Genomic DNA, 17915 nt, shown 5'->3' on the forward strand with positions numbered 1-17915 from the left:
TACATCCAACAAAACTTGAATAAATGGGCATATCTGTGTAGAAACTATATACAGAGTCACTTCATACATGTTCTTAAAAAACCAAACCATGAAGAACTGTCATAGAACTGAAAAGGCTTGTAGGTGGATAGTAAATTTATTAGAATCCTTTAGTCTGTGTGGCATACAAAAACAAGCTTGAATATTATAAAATCTGTTCTAAAAGCTAATAAAATATATTGATAAGAGTATTGTTTTATATTGTTTCTGTGTATTCATGTACTTACTGAGTTAATTGATAAAATTTCTGAAACATACATGTATAATTTTTCTAATTTTTCATCAAGAGGAAAAAATTCCACTATTATTATGAATGAAATTTGCCTTTAATGATGAATTTTCCTAAAATGGAACCACAAATTTAAGCGTACTAGTGAGAGCCACCAAATTGATTAGGACATAATTTCAGAAGAACAAACTTTCATTTCTGCCATTTGTTTTACAACCATCTGTGGACTGTAAACCAGCTAAAATAATGGGTGAAATGAAAGCAGTTTTGAAATCTAACCAAATTTTAAAAAATTTTAACTAATATGACCATTGTTACAGATTGTATAGAAAAATCATTTGAAGGAAAGAAACCAAGTAAAATAAAACTGCTAAAAATTTTTATATTTCTACAAGTAATTAATTCCATCACTTTTGTTACAGCTTTGTTCAGAATGGTTCAACCTTTGTGAAACACCTTTCACTGGGTTCAGTTCAACTGTGTGGAGTAGGAAAATTCCCTTCCCTGCCAATTCTTTCACCTGCACTAACGGATGTACCTTATAGATTAAATGAGATCACAAAAGAAAAGGAGCAATGTTGTGTTTCTCTAGCTGCAGGTAAGGAATTATGTACAAGGTTAAAATATGTAAATCAGTAGTATTCACAGGAGAAAAGTTACAGGAAAATGATTATTTTTAAAAACCTTGTAACGTTACTTAAGATTTTATTTTACCGCTTAGTACATTTCATAGATTTTCACTCATAAAAATAGTGACTATGCATACTGTTTAATTATAACTGTGCACCAGGCATTTATGTGTGTTTTTTATGGCTAGCTGATTCTTTTCTTCATGTTTCTATTTTTCCAACTCTTGATATTCTGTGTTTTTTTTAAATCAAATTTATTTTACTATCTTCTTTTCTATATTTTTCCCCAATTTTAAAAAATAAACCCAACCTTGTAATTATCAAGAGATCATGTAAAGGTCCCTATAAATTATAAAACAGATGTTAAATAATTTTTTTCATGGGTCTAATTGCAATCAAATGCTTTCAACATTTGAATCAATATACTTTATTCCAAGAAGATTTAAAACCTGAATCAAGTAACAAATTCAAGTAAGCAAAATAGACTAAAGGACAGGCTTTTGTCTTCTTTTTAATACATTTCAAGCATATTTCTAGAAAGTACTTAGTATTTGAGACAACTGAAGTTTAGAACTTTCCAAACTAAACTGAAAAATACCAAGTTACAGGAAGAAAGAAGTAGTGTTATCTGTGTAATTCCCTCTTTTACCCTTAAATTTGCAGCTACTTAGACCAGATAGAAAGACTTAGTGATACCCAACAGCTAAAATAAAAATTACCTTTCCATTAAAAATGTTCATGAAACATTCATAAAACGCTGTTTTAGTTCTGTAATTGTGTTTTTAGATTTTCACTTGACTGTTTGATCTCCTGGTATCCGTTGTTCCCTCATGAATCCATGCAGATGCTCGTGAAACAACCTTAGCCAGAGGGGCAAAAGAAACACTGATGTAAATAACTTGGTTTTAAAGCCTACTTTTTAGAAGCCTGTTACAAAAAGTAGTAATTTCAACCTTTTTGATTGTGTACTGCTGTTGTTAAACATCTTCAAAACATACACTTTAAACGATATACTGATATAAGCTGTTACATCTGACATGCTTATCAGGTATGATATAAAACAAAAACTAAAAAATTAAGTTGATAAGCAAATACAGGTAAAAGTGTGATATTTGCTTCTAGCATCCCAAGGGAGTGTTTGCCTACTCTTTACTTGCAAAAACCGGACTGTATTCAGATTTGCAGATAGGTTTTTTGGGGTTCATTTTAAACTGATTGGGAATGTCTTCCTTTGGTTATAGTATTGCAACAACAATTAAAAACAATGGCTCATACCTGTAATCCCAACACTTTGGGAGGCTGAGGCGGGAGGATCACTTGAGGCAGGGAGTTCAAGACCAGCCTGAACAACATAGCAAGACCCCATCTTTACCAAAATAAAATTAAAAATTAGCCAGGCATGGTGGTATGTGCCTGTAGCCCTAGCTACTCAGGAGGCTGGGGCAGGAGAATCCCTTGAGCCAAGGAGTTTGAGGCTGCAGTGAGCTGTGATCACACCCCTGCACTGCAGCCTGGGTGGGAGGAGACCCTTTCTCAAAAAAACAAAAAAAAATTGTAGCCTGTTCTAATAATTGACAAATTAGAAATCACTTAGAAGATATGAAATCTATTAGTTGTGTACTCTTACAGGTCAAAAAGTTAATACAAACATTTCCATATATCAGTGCTAGAGATTTTATAGTTTTGACTTTTTCACAAAGACAGACTGCATATATTTTTGGATATACTGATTCAGACTCACCTTTGAGTCTACCTATATTCATGTTTCATACATGGAATTAAATGGGTCAGACTACTAGGAAGTGTCCTTATGGCACAGAGTGCTATATATATGTTAGCTGCTGTCATTGCTATCATCAAAATTATGTATATATCATCCATATATAAACCATACATATTAACCATAAGTAAATAATACACAGTGTATTTGGGGAAATTTTGTACCATCATTTTGGAGACCACATAGGTAGGAAAAGGGTCTAATTCTTATCTTTCTTAATGGAAGAAACTAACATCTAATTTCCAATAAACAGAAACTTAAATTGTGAAGTATACTCGAGAATTGCCAAAACTTTCTTTTAGTCAAGTTCTTTCACTTTTCAATTTACATATTAATATTGGTTTTTTATTTCAGTTATCAAATATTTATAGGGATATATTATATACAGTTACAATTTTCAATGAATACATACTTGTTGGTGAACAAGGTAGATGAGATTTCTACTCATAGGTCTTATTTCCTACTGGGAAGATACATTCATTCAACAGGGAGCAAACAAGATAATTTTCAAATAGCGTTAAGTGCTTAGAAGTTAGTTATAAATGAATGCTGTGTATATTTTATTTGTCCTCAGTTTCCCCAACCAAAATATGTGTGATATTTGTGCTTTAGCATAATTTTTTTTCTTTTGAGACGGAGTTTCACTCTTTTTGCCCAGGCTGAGTGCAATGGTGTGATCTCGGCTCACTGCAACCTCCACCTCCCGGGTTCAAGCAATTCTCCTGCCTCAGCCACCCAAGTAGCTGGGATTACAGGTGCCCACTACCATGCCTGGCTAATTTTTTGTATTTTTAGTAGAGACGGGGTTTCACCATGTTGGCCAGGCTGGTCTCAAACTCCTGACCTTAGTGTTTTATAAGAAACCAAACTCAATCTTTAAGTAAAATTTTAGATTGCACCATTAATCATACTATTTTATCTTGTATATAAAAGCTCCAATTACCTAGAATGTTCAAGTTATTTGGCACATTAAATCCTTGTTTTTGTCTGTAAAATTAATTTTTAAGTGACAAGTAAAATTGTACATATTGTATACAGAATATAACACTTTTTTTTTTTTTTTTTTTTTTTTTTTTTGAGACGGAGTCTCGCTGTGTCGCCCAGGCTGGAGTGCAGTGGCCGGATCTCAGCTCACTGCAAGCTCTGCCTCCCGGGTTTTTACGCCATTCTCCTGCCTCAGCCTCCCGAGTAGCCGGGACTACAGGCGCCCGCCACCTCGCCCGGCTAGTTTTTTGTATTTTTTAGTAGAGACGGGGTTTCACCGTGTTAGCCAGGATGGTCTCGAACTCCTGACCTCGTGATCCGCCCGTCTCGGCCTCCCAAAGTGCTGGGATTACAGGCTTGAGCCACCGCGCCCGGCCATAACACTTTTAAGTTATTTTAAATTAGTGGGAAATTTGATAATAAATGTTGACTCAAGTGATAGATCAATAAGTATACTTAATTAGGTATCATTAAGTTAATAATTTCATATTTTGATTTATTTATTATCCTTAAGTTCAAGGTAGCGTCTTTTTAAATATATAATTAATATTTAGTGTTTATGTGTTAAGTATTTGATCTCCGATTTTACTCTTTAAATTTAATTTATAAAAGAAAGTTTGGCCAGGTACAGTGACTCATGCCTATAATCCTAGGACTTTGGGAGAGCAAGTTGGGCAGATCACTTGAGCTCAGGAGTTCAAGACCACCCTAGGCAACATGGCAAAACCTCATTCTCTACAAAAAGTATGAAGAATAGCCAGGCACAGTGGTGTCCACCAGTACTCCCAGCGACTTGGGAGGCTGTGGTGGGAGGATGGCTTGAGCCTAGGAGGTGGAGGTTACGGTGACCCAAGATTGTGCCACTGCACTCCAGCCTGGACAACAGAGCCAGACCCTCTCTCAGAAAGAAGAAAAGTTTACCTGTGTATTCACACCTCAATTTAGATAAGTATCCCTCTATAGCAGTGGTTCTTAATCTTATTTAGGTCATAGATTCCTTTAGGAATCTAATAAGAGGATGGAATCTCATTTGACAAAAGTTAGCACAAATAATTTTGGATGGTTTTAGAGGATTTGCAGGTACCTGTCTTGTACCCCCGGTTTAGAGGAACTGTTCTATAGTAATGGAGTTCATAGGTTTGTGTGTATTATTCTGGTTAACGTATTATTTTGTTGTGTTTTCCGTTAGGCTTACCTCATTTTTCTTCTGGTATTTTCCGCTGCTGGGGAAGGGATACTTTTATTGCATTTAGAGGCATACTGCTGATTACTGGACGCTATGTAGAAGCCAGGTAGGAGATCCTCTAAAGTGTTGTACTGCAAGTTTATGTCTGAATGTCTTTTACGTGTTCTTCAAGCTTTCCTTCTTACCCATCTTTTCTCAACATTTGGTAGCTGTATTTTCTTTAGGTATTTTTTATTTTGTTTTTGTATGTTCACTTAATAGGATCATAAAATTTCAAAGGGGTGAAAATCTTTGAAGTCACTAAGTTCTAGTCCTTCATATTACAAGACAGGTTATCTTTAGCATTAGCTAATTTATTTCAACAAAACTAAAAATGTTATAACATTTTTATGCCTTCTATAGTGAAGGCATTGCTAGACTTTCAGTCTTGCAGAATTATAATATCAAGTTTTCCTCTATTTGTTGTCAAGCCTTGTAACCTTGTTTTATGTTTTCTAGACTTAAAATGGTTTATTTTTGTTTTTGTTTTTTGTTTTTTATTTTTGAGACAGAGCCTCGCACTGTCGCCCAGGCTGGAGTGCAGCGGCACAATCTCGGCTCACTGCAACCTCTGCCTCCGCCTCCGCCTCCCAGGTTCAAGCCATTCTGCTGCCTCAGCCTCCTGAGTAGCTGGGATTACAGGCGCCCGCCACCACGCCCGGCTAATTTTTGTATTTCTAGTAGTGATGGGGTTTCGCTGTGTTGGTTAGGCTGGTCTTAAACTCCCGACCTCATGATTCGCCTGCCTCGGCCTCCCAAAGTGCTAGGATTATAGGCGTGAGCCACCATGCCCGGCCGTAAAATGGTATTTTTTTAATGTCACAATAATATGAATGAACTTATTGGAGGTTGAAAGGAAAGTGCTACAGCAGTGCCACTCAAAATGCGTTCCACACATCAGTAGTGTCACCCTCACCTGAGAGCTTTTAGAAATGCAGATTCTTGGACCCTATGCCAGGCCTCCCAAATCCAAACCTGCACATAGAGAGAGTAGGGTTGTTGGGCAGAAATCTGTGTTTTCACAAGGTCTCTGGATGATTATCAACAAGCTAAGGCTAAAGTTTGAAAGCACAGGTCTAAAAGTTAAAACTTTTAGCAAAAAGGCATTTATATGATACCTTGTTTTGATACCATCAGGAAAATAACTGAAATTTGTGTCCTTACATGCCAAAATTTTATTTTTGATACTTTTAAAACTGAAGATTTTAGGTGGGCATCTGAAATGAATTGCATTTTTGCTAGTCGGATATAAGACCTTTTCTTACTATCATTATGGAGCTATAGAAATTTAGGAAGCTGTTTGCTTCTTCCCTAAATGCCCCTGAATTACTAATTTAGAAGAAGGAAATGGAACATCAGCATTCAGCGTAGTATAGTGATTAAGAACTCCGGCTTTAGACCAGACTGCTAGCTTCTAATCCGGGTTCCAAACTACCAGCTGACAAATTACCTCACTGGGTACTTGTGAGGATCAAATGAACACATACAGTTAAGGTGTCTCGAATAATATCTGCCACATGCTGAACATTTCATAACTGTTAGTTTTTATCATTATTAATATTGTTTAGGCTCCCAATTATCACTTCTATGCAATATCACAAATTTCCGCTGCTTAATTTTACATAGGACTGTCTAGATTATTGGTTAGCAAACTATGGCCTATCACCTGTTTTGTATGGCCTGTGAGCAAAGAATAACTTTTACCTCTTTTTTTTTTTCTTTTGAAACAGACTCTCGCTCTGTTGCCCAGGCTGGAGTGCAGTGGTGCGATCTTGGCTCGCTGCAAGCTCTGCCTCCCGGGTTGACGCCATTCTCCTGCCTCAGCCTCCCAAGTAGCTGGGACTACAGGCGCCCACCACCATGCCTGGCTAATTTTTTGTATTTTTAGTAGAGACCGGGTTTCACCATGTTAGCCAGGATGGTCTCGATCTCCTGACCTTGTGATCTGCCTGCCTCAGCCTCCCAAAGTGCTGAGATTACAGGCGTGAGCCACTGCACCCAACCAGAATAACTTTTACCTTTTTAAAAGGTCATTTAAAAGAAGAAGAAAGCATATGCTACAGAATTCATATATGTCTCACAAAGCCTAAAATACTATATGGCCCTTTATAGAAAAGGTTTGCCTACCCCTGATCTAGAGGTGATTCCCAGAGAATAATATATTATCCCAGAGGATATTTGTTAGGGTAGTGCTAGCTGCCGTAAATTATAAACACTTAAAATCTTAATGGCTTTTCACAAATCAGATTTATTTCTTGCTTGTAGTCATAGATGCATGCTTAGTAAGCAGCCTTCCACATACTGATTCATGGAAGCAGGTTTCTTCCAGCTTGAGGATCTATCAGTTTCCATGGCTTCTGGGGCCTCTCCAGGAGGCAAGCAGAGAGGGAAAGAGAGCTGGGAGAACACACCTCTTCTCCATACACTTACCATGCATCAGTTCTGGCCACAACCAACTGTAAGATTGGTTGCGAATTGTAGGAAATTCGTTTTAGTGGACATATACCTCTACCTCAGATGGTTCTACTTCCTCCCTCTACAGAAGTCATCATGAATCAGAGGTCATTTTGTTAAAGCGTACAAGGTTGTTCCAGATGGTTAAGATTGCTAGCACTATGGCCCGGTGTGGTGGTTCACACCTGTAATTACAGCACTTTGGGAGGCTGAGGTGGGCAGATTGCTTGAGTCCACGAGTTCAAGACCAGCCTGGGCAACAGGGTCTCTTAAAAAAAAATACATATATATATATACACACACACACACATATGTATACATACATACATACATATATACACACACACATACACACACACTATCCTGACCTTTTATTAATTGAAAGTGTCACTGTCTATACAGTGTTCTTTATAAATAAAAAGTTTCCCATTGCATTACTGTTTAAAAAATGGGCATTAAATTGAGACATAGAATTAATAAAAATTTCTGAATGGTTTAGCCAAAAAGCAGTAAGACCTAGACATTTTAAATGACATTTCCAAGGTCACACAGATGGCAAAGCTAGGATTTAGACTTCAGCCTTCTTATTTCTTAATTTCATGCTGTTTCTAGAGTGCCATGCTGTCTTACAAACTAAATTTTGATTTGGTATATAATAGTAAAATAACGCTTTAAAACATAAACTGTCTTCTACCAGTTTGTTTTCTTTCTCTCTCTTTCTTTCTTTCTTTCTTTTCCTCCCTCCCTTCCTCCTTCCCTCTGTCCCTCCCTCCCTCCTTCCTTCCTTCCTTCCTTTCTTTTTTTTTTTTTTGATAGAGTCTCGCTCTGTCGCCCATACTGGAGTACACTGGCACAATCTCAGCTCACTGCAACCTCTGCCTCCCAGGTTCAGGCAATTTTCCTGCCTCAGCCTTCTGAGTAGCTGAGACTACAGGCATGCACCACCATTCCCAGCTAATTTTTGTATTTTTAGTAGAGACAGGGTTTCACCATGTTGACCAGGCTGGTCTCAAACTCCTGACCTCAGGTATTCTGCCAGCCTTGGCCTCCCAAAGTGCTGAGATTACAGGTGTAAGCCACCATGCCCGGCCAGTTTGTTTTCTTATATATTTGTTTTACTCTTGGTTTCTGCTATTTAAAATAATAAAGTTCATGTTTAATAGTTACTTCAATTTTGAAATACCATAGACTTCAAAAGTAGAATCTGGAGCTATGAGGTACCTTAAAAATCACCCAGTCCAACCTCACATGAAAAAACTGTATCAGAGAGGGAGTCACACAGATTGTTAGCATAAAATTCTAGGCTAGAATCAAGGTTCCTGACTTTAATTCAGTACTTACTCTATCATGTTATGACTACTTTCTACATGAAAATATAAAGAAATAGGTCAAGAGAGAAAATGCATTCAAAGTATAGTCACCAAAAGTGACTGTTTTGTTTTCATTTCTGATCCACTTAATTCTGTTGTTTTAGGAATATTATTTTAGCATTTGCTGGTACCCTGAGGCATGGTCTCATTCCTAATCTACTGGGTGAAGGAACTTATGCCAGATACAATTGTCGGGATGCTGTGTGGTGGTGGCTGCAGTGTATCCAGGATTACTGTAAAATGGTTCCAAATGGTCTAGACATTCTCAAGTGTCCAGTTTCCAGAATGTATCCTACAGATGATTCTGCTCCTTTGCCTGCTGGCACACTGGTAAAGATATTTCTTAAAATAATTTTTTTCTGAAAAATGACTTTTAGTTTCTAATGTAAAAATAAGTGTAATTAAGAATCCAAATCTTAAGAATTTTTCAAATGTCAGTATTGATTTGGCACCTGCTGGTACTGTAAGTGATTCGTCTTTGCCTAAAGAACTTTGCAACATGGTAGAAGAAATGATGATGTGTACATAAATATGGCCATTGCAATAGAGTGTAGAGGAAGTGTTGTGTAGTCTCTTAAAAGAAAGAGAAGCTCCAGTAAGTAGGTCTCAGGGAGAACCTTAGAAAGTAGCTAAAGTTTCACCTAAATGAGCCATAAAAGGTGAGTAGGACTTTAGGAGAGATGGGGAAGGTTGTTGGGAGACATTAAAGATGAAAAGAAGCCGGGTGTGTGGCAGACACCTGTAATCTCAGCTTCTCAGGAGGCTGAGGCAGGAGGATCACTTGAGGCCAGGAGTATGAGTCCAGCCTAGGCAACATAGCAAAACTCAGTCTCTTAAAAAAAAAAAAAAGAAGAAGAAAGGAATAATAAGGTCGCATAGTGGATTGAAGCACAGTCTGGGGGACATAGTACTTATCGTGCTTTTATAAGAGCCTAGGCTCTTATAAAATACTTTTTGTGAAAAAGTCAATCTGGTTTGGCTTTTTGTGTACTATATCTGCAGGGTGGTAAGAGATTATGGAAAGGGTGAGCCAGGTTATGGAGAGCCTTGACTACCAATCCAGGGAGCTTAAAGATTATCTTATGAACAGTGAAGAATGGATAGACATTTTTGAGTGTTTATTTCCCCAATCAAGAATGAACAATAATGCTATACTTTTGCTACTTCTGATAGGCCTTTATATGAATAGTTTGGTATATATGACTGGGGGGTGGGGAGGGGTAGTAGCTGTGTAAGCTACTTCAGGGCTAGCATATATTTGTGTCCTCATGATATTTATTTATATCATGAAGTACTCAAAGAACATTTGTCCAAAATTTTTTTTTATTTGTCCTCTGTTATCGACGGACATTTCCGTTACAATGAATATAGAGGTTCATGCTATCAGGCAGGTAATTATTTTACACATAAGTATTTGTTTTCTCACAGTTTATCCAAAAGTATTTATTCACAGCTTTATAATTTTTATAATTACTAGTAGAATTTTTATATTGTAGAGTTTTGGTTTTATTCAGAGTCTTTAAAATGAAACATAATAAACAAGTAAGGACTCTAAACATTTTGCTTCTATTTAATATTCTTTACCTTATTTTTAAAAATATAATTGTATATTTTCCCAGGTGTCATCCTGAGCATCACATTTATTGTTTTTATGGGTAAAGAAAATGACTTACGAATTCTTTACATTCACTGGGGTATTTTCCAAAGTCATTATGGATCTTCAAATTTGAGAGTTCCCCTTTAGCACATAATTTATCCCCATTACCTATGTATGCAGATGAGCAAGAATAGCAATGCCAATTTAAAATTCGGAAGCTGGATAACAAGCTAGGTTCATTTATTAGCTGAACAGATCTCTTTAATAGAAACTGTACAAGCTCTCTAGATTCATTTTTGTATATCAACAGATTATTTTATGTCACAGACATGAATAGTCAAAACTACTGATGTTAAATATTAGTATGCTCATCTGTATTATTTGGTATATAGGAGCTGCTTCTTCCCTGGCCTCACCCAATTCCTATTTCTCACTCCAAATGAAACTATATATTTTCACATTACTTCAGTTGTCAGATTTGGGGGAAAATAAGAAAAATGTAATTTTGAACAGAGGTAACACCCAATTATGTCTCAAACAGGATCAACCATTGTTTGAAGTCATACAGGAAGCAATGCAAAGACACATGCAGGGCATACAGTTCCGAGAAAGGAATGCTGGTCCCAAGATAGATCGAAACATGAAGGATGAAGGTACAGAACTTTAACTAAAATAGTACACATTTATCGAGATGATGAAATTAAACCTTGTAATTGTTCACTTAATAAATATTTATTTGTAAGCCAAACCTCACAGTATAATGATGAAAAAGATTAACATAGTTCCTGATCTCACCAAGTTTGTAGTTTCTAGAGGAAAGATAAAATTTTATGTCTTTTGTCAGCCAATTTGAAAGATAATTTTGGTGGTTTCATTTATAACTATAATGATCACCATGAACTGAACTGCATGCTTACTGTGTGCTAGGCATTGTGGTGACTACTTTACCTATGTTATTACCATTTAACACTCCCCAAAACATTGGGAATGAGTGATATTGTTTCCATTTTTACTAAATGAAGACTGAAGCAGAGTAGCTTGCCCAGAGTCACATAGCTACTAAGTGGTAGAGGTAGACTTTACTCATGGTCTGTCTCAAGAGCCTAGGCACTTATAAAATACTTTTTGTAAAAAGGTTTGTTTGTATGTCGTATTAAAATAAATGTGCTTTTCTAACTTCTCTTGAGTTTGTAATGTTCCTCATCTCATGGCACACTATCATTGCTGCCAATGCAAGGCTAATAGTAATTTATTTCATTTTATTCCCCATTCCCCTTAGTCATTCCAATGGTTTATTGTATATTATTTTGTAAAACATGCATTGTTTTATGTTCATGTGGGTTTTTTAAACTTTATAATTTTGAAAGATTAGACTCATAAGAAGTTGAAAAAATGATACATAGTATGCCATGAACTCTTCACCCAGTACAGTATCAAAATCAGGAGATTGACATCAGTATATTTTCAACTTTTACCAGTTTTTACATTCACATGTGTGTGTATGTGTATGTGTAGATGAGTGCAATTTGACCCCATGTATAGCTTCATGTTGCCACTGCCATAATCAAGATACAGAACTGGTCCATCACCATAAAGATCTTTGTGTACCCTTTTGTGGTCACACCTAACCACTCCACCCCCAACCCTGGTCTCTGGCAGCTACTAATCTGTTCTGCGACTCTATAGTTTTGTCATTTTGAGAATGTTATATGAATGAAACCATATACTATATAACCTTTTGAGATTGATTTTTTTCACTGTGCATAATACCCTTAAGATCCATTCAAGTTGTTGCATTTATCAATAGTTTATTCCTTTTTATTGCTGAGTAGTATTCCCTTTTATGCATATACCAGTATTTATTTAACCATTCATCCAAACCATTCATCCATTGAAGGACATTTGGGTTGTTTTCATGTTTTAGCTAATACAAGTAAAGCTACTATGAATATTCATGTACAAGTTTTTGTGGGACACATAGGTTTTCATTTTTTCTGGGATAAATGTCCAAGAATGGAATTGGTTCATATAGTAAGTATATGTTTTGTTTTAGAAGAAACTGCCAAACTATTTTCCAGAGTGTTTTACCATTTTAATAAATGGTGGTACCCCTTTCTTTTAAGCTGTTCTGATAGCTTCATGACCACTACCAACTGTGTGTGGTGGGGTGGGGGCAGTCTGAGATGGAGTCTCGCTCTGTCCCCCAGCTGGAGTGCAGTGGCGCAATCTCAGCTCACTGCAATCTCCGCCTCCTGGGTTCAAACGATTCTTGTACTTCAGAGTAGCTGGACTAGAGGTGCATGCCACCACACCTGGCTAATTTTTTGTATTCTTTTTTGTTGTTGTTGTTTTAGTAGAGATGAGGTTTCACCATGTTTTGGCCAGGCTGGACATTGTGGTTTTAATTTGCATTTCCCTAATGGCTAATGGTGTGGAATATCTTTTCATGTGCTCATTTGCCATCCATCTTCCCTCTTTGCTGAAATGTCGGTTCACATATTTTGCACATTGTCTCTTTCTTTATTATTTTTCAGAGACAGGGTCCCACTCTGTCACCAAAACTGGATGGTAGTGGTGCAGTCATACCTCACTCAACCTCTAATTCCTGGGTTTAAGCAGTCCTCCTGCCTCAGACTGCCAAGTAGCTGAGACTACACGTGTGCACCACTGAACCTGGCTAATTTCTTTTTTAAATTGTTTTGTAGAGATGGGGGTCTCCCTATGTTCCCCAGGCTTGTCTTGAATTCCTGACCTCAAGCAATCCCCCTGCCTTGGCTTCCCAAAGTGCTGGGATTATAGGCATGAGCCACTGAGCCCAATCCATTTTATAATTGTAAATTTTGTCCATTTTATAATTGTATAATTGGAGTGCTCTTTTTTTGTTGTTGTTGTTATTGTTGTTGTTTTACTATTTTTTTTTTTAATGTGGTAAAATAGACATAATGTATATTTACCATTTTATCATAACAGTTACAATTTTAGCCATTTTAAGTGTACAGTTCAGTGGCTTTAAGTACAGTCACATTGTTGTGCAACCATCATCACTGTCCACCTCCAGAACTTTGTCATCATTCCTAATTGAAACAGTAACTCCTCATTATCTCCTTCCCCAGCCCCTGGAACCACTATCCTACTTTCTGTCTCTATAAATTCAGTTATCCTAGGGACCTCATATAAGTGGAATCATACAGTCTTTGCCCTTTTGTACCTGGCTTATTTCACTTAGCATAATTATATTTTTATCAATACATAAGAGTTGTACATACTTAGCATAATTCTTTTGAAGTTCAGCCATGTTGTAGCAGATGTCAGAATTTTATTCCTTTTTTTGTCCTTTTTGTGATAAAAAACACATAACTTTAAATTTACCTTAGCCATTTTCAAATGTACAATTCAGTAGTGTTAAATATATTAACATTGTTGTGGAACAGATCGCTAGAACTTTTTTACCTTGCAAAACAAACTCGATACTCATGAAATACTAGTTCTTCCTCCTCCATCCCCACTCTTCCCATGCCTTAGTAACCACCTTTCTACTTTCTGTCCCTATGATTTTGACTACTTTAGATACTTTATATGAATGAAATCATGCAGTATTTGTTCTTTTGTGACTGATTTTTTCCACTTAGCATAATGCCAAGGTTCATCTCCATCTCATAGCATGTGACAGGATTCCCTTATTTTTCAAAGTGCATAATATTCCATTGTGTGCATACATTTTCTTCATTCATTCATTGTCAATGGGCATGTTATTGTTTCCATCTCTTGGCTCTTGTGAATAATGCTGCAGTTAACATGCGTATGCAAATATCTCTTCAATATCCTGCTTTCATTTTTATGTATATATACTCAAAGTGGAATGCTAGATCGTATGTTATTCTATTTCTATTTTTGAGAAACTTCTATAATATTCTCCATAATGGCTGCAATATTTACATTCCCACAACTATTCGAATTTCTCTGCATCTTTGCTAACACCTGGTATTTTCTGTTCTTTTGATAGTGACCATCCTAATGGGCGTGAGGTGATATCTCATTCTGGTTTTGATTTGCATTTCCCTAATGATTAGAAGTGTTAAGCATCTTTTTATATGTTTGTTTGCCAATTATGGGTCTTCTTTGGAGAATTGTCTATTCAAGCACTTTGCCCATTTTTTAATTGGTTTTTGGTTTTTTGGTTATTGACTTGTAGAAGTTTCTTATATATTCTGGATATTAACCTCTTATCATACATATGAGAATTTCTTTCCTTTTTAATATATTCCATTGTATGTACATACCACATTTTGTGTTTCCATTCATCTGTCAATGGACGTTTGGGTTGTTTCCACCTTTTGGCTATTGGGAATAATGCTGCTGTGAACATTGGTGTACAAATAGCTGTTTGAGTCCCTGCTTTCAATTCTTTTGGGTATATACCTAGAAGAGAACTTGCTGGATCATGTGATAATTGTTTGTTGACCTTTTTGAGGAACTACCACATTGTCTTCCACAGTGGCTGTGCCATTTTACACTCTTACTGATAGTAAACAGTCTTCCCTTCCTCTATATCCTCACCAATACTTTTCTGGTTTTGCTTGGTTTTTTTCTCCCCCCCACTAGTAGCCATCCTAGTGGCTATGAGGTGGTATCTCATGGTTTTGATTTGCATTTCCTTAATGATTTCTTAGTGATGTTGAGCATCTCTTCATGTGCTTATAGGCATACATATATCTTCTTTGGAGAAATGTCTATTCACATCCTTTGAAATTTAGGGAATGAAATGAGTTCTTTTGTTACTGAGGTGCAGGGTGCTTTGTATATTCTGGGTATGAAACACTTATTAGATATGGTTTGCAAATATTTTCTCCCATATTGTGGGTTGTCTGTTCACTGTCTTAAAAGTATCCTTTGATAAACAGAAGTTTCTGATTTTGATTAAGTCCAGTTTATCTACTTTTGTTACCTGTGCCTATTGTATCATATGCAAAAAAGCCTCATCAAATTCAGTGTCATGAAGCTTTTGCCATACATTTTTGTCTAATAATTTTATAGTTTTAACTCTTATGTTTAGGTCTTTGATCCACATTGAGTTAGTTTTTGTATACGATATTAAATCCAAGTCAATTTTTTTTACATGTGAATATCCAGTTTACTCAGCTCTGTTTGCCAAAAAAAAAAAAAAAAAAAAAAAAAAAAACAGCTGTCCCTTCCCCACTGAATGGTCTTGGCACCCTTGTCAAAAAACGTTTGACTATATATACAGGGTTTATTTCTGGGTTCTCTGTTCCATAGGCCTCTGTGTCTGTCTTTATGACAGAACCACACTGTTTTGATTAGTGTAGCTTTTTAATAAGTTTTGAAATGAAGCATGAGTCTTCTAACTTTGTTCTTTTTCTAGATTGTTTTGGCTATTCAAGGTCCCTGGAAATTCCATATTTATTTTAAGATGGAGTTTTCTGTTTCTACAAAGCATCATTCTCTTTGGAGCATTTTTATGATACCTCCCTTAAGCTTTTCTGTCAGATATTTCCAACATCTGAGTCACCTCAGTGTTGTCACCTGTTAATTGCCTTTTCTCATTCAGGTTGTGATTTTCCTAATTCTTGGCCTGACAAGTAGTTTTTCATGTTTTCCTAGGCCTTTGGATATTATGTTATAGGACACTGGATCCTGTGAAATCTTTCATTTTACCAAGTAGCCGTTATTTGAGTTTAGTATGCAGCTTCTGGCCCACTCTTGTGGGCTGTGGTTTCAATGACAATTTAATATTTAGCAAGGTTATTCTGGTCTACTTCATTCATGGGCTATCAGGAGGCCACTCAAGAAACCTGAGTGGAATTTCACACTGTGTAGTTTACTTCTCTTCTCTTTGGGTGTGTTAATTCTCATCTGTTTCACATGTAGATTGGTCAGAGTCTGCCCAGGCCTTCCTATACAGCTTTAAAGCATCGTTTTTGCAGCTTCCTCCTCTTCAGATCTTCCCTGAAATCTCTAGTTGGAATGTGAGGGGCACCCCATCACTGCTGGGCAGGGCATGGAAATCCAGACTCTCCACTCAGTCTCTGCTGGCAGCATGCTGTCAGGAGAAGGGAGCACTGTCCCTAACGACCTGCTCCCACCGGGGGTAGAAGTCCATACTCCCCACCCAGTTTGTGCTAACATCATGCAGCAGGGGTGGGAAACACCCTGGGCTGCCTGCTGCCGCCCGAAGGCCACCTACTGCTGCCAGGTTGGGAGTGGAAGTTCAGACTCCCCAGATTCCCCTCGTAGTGTCCGCGGGTACCACGCTGCTGAGGAAGGGGAGCACTGCCTTGAGCCATCTGCTACCCCCAGGTAGGGGATAGAAGTCCAGGCTTCCACTCAGTCTCCACTGACATTCCAGGGAGAAAGGACATCCATGGTATTTGCTGGCATAGGGTGTTGTCATAAAGGTTTCTCTCTGGTTAGGGTCCCTCTTTCCTTTTCCTTTGGCTGGAATCAATTGGTTTTTCTTGGAACTTTTTGTCATTACCTGTTGAAGGTTGCAGGTTGCTTTTCCAAGGCAACATCTCACCCAGACTGGTATATATGGAGAATTAAAAAAAAAGAAAAAAAACCCGGGGAACTCACCACTATGACATTCCTCAAGTCTTGAGGTTTCTAGCCAATCTGCCTTCCTCTTTACACTTTTAGAGTCCTCTTATGACAGTCCACTGTATTACGCTCAGGGATTTTCATTGTTCTTAAGAGAGGAAGATCAGGGAAAAATGAGTCTTCTCCCTTTTTTCATACCAGAAGTTTTTGTACTTTGTGTACTTATGTGTGTTTGAGTATGTGTAAATTACTTAAGCTATATATTACATAGCATATATTCAGTGTACTATAATGTGTCCTATAATCAATAATTTATGTTTTGAAATTATACACAGATATTAGATATACCAGTATTATCTATGATTAAACTTTTACAAAAATGTTATCTCACTATATATGTCCTTTTGCAACTTGTTTTATTCAACCATTTTGTTTTGGAGATTTATCTTTTTTGTATAAATTTAAGGAGTACAAGGGCAGTTTTGTTACATGGATGTGTTGGGCAAGGGTGAAGTCTGGGCTTTTAGTGTAACCATCACCCAAATAATGCACATTGTACCCATTAAGTAGTTTCTCATCTGTCACTCTCATCTCACCCTTCTGAGTCTCTGGTGTCTATTATTCCACACTCTATGTCCATGTACATATATTATTTAGCTCTGACATCCATTTTGATACATGTAAATCCAGTTCATTAATTTCAAATGTTATAGAGAGTTTCCCATTGTATGAATAAACTACAGTGTTTATCCATTCCTCTACTGAGCAGTTATTTTTTGTGAATGCAAGCAATGTGGCAGTGAATATCCTCGTACACATCTCCATGTGCACGTAAATAAGGATTTCTCTAGAATATATATAGAAATGAAATTCCTATGTGGTAGAATATGCATATCTCCAACTTTGTGCTTTGTATATTCTGGATACAAAATCGTAGGATATCACCAAACTGAGCTTCAGAGTGGTTGTCCTAGTTTATTATTTTTAAAATTTTGTACATGTTTTAAAATATTTATATATACTGTATATAATACTTATAAAAATTTTGTTTTA

General features: G+C 36.8%; 1 protein-coding gene across 3 annotated transcripts in view; it reads left to right on the forward strand.

Moving 5' to 3' along the window:
- Positions 1 to 17915, forward strand: part of AGL (amylo-alpha-1, 6-glucosidase, 4-alpha-glucanotransferase) — a 72755-nt gene that overhangs the window by 41206 nt on the left and 13634 nt on the right. For all 3 annotated transcript variants that reach the window (XM_050778620.1, XM_050778610.1, XM_050778628.1), the window contains exons 24-27: positions 691 to 866; positions 4851 to 4953; positions 8815 to 9040; positions 10849 to 10960. In XM_050778620.1, the coding sequence (XP_050634577.1) occupies positions 691 to 866; positions 4851 to 4953; positions 8815 to 9040; positions 10849 to 10960 (617 nt within the window). The remainder of the gene's footprint in view (positions 1 to 690; positions 867 to 4850; positions 4954 to 8814; positions 9041 to 10848; positions 10961 to 17915) is intronic.

Source organism: Macaca thibetana, chromosome 1, assembly GCF_024542745.1.
Source record: "Macaca thibetana thibetana isolate TM-01 chromosome 1, ASM2454274v1, whole genome shotgun sequence".
NCBI classification, from domain to species: domain Eukaryota; kingdom Metazoa; phylum Chordata; class Mammalia; order Primates; family Cercopithecidae; genus Macaca; species Macaca thibetana.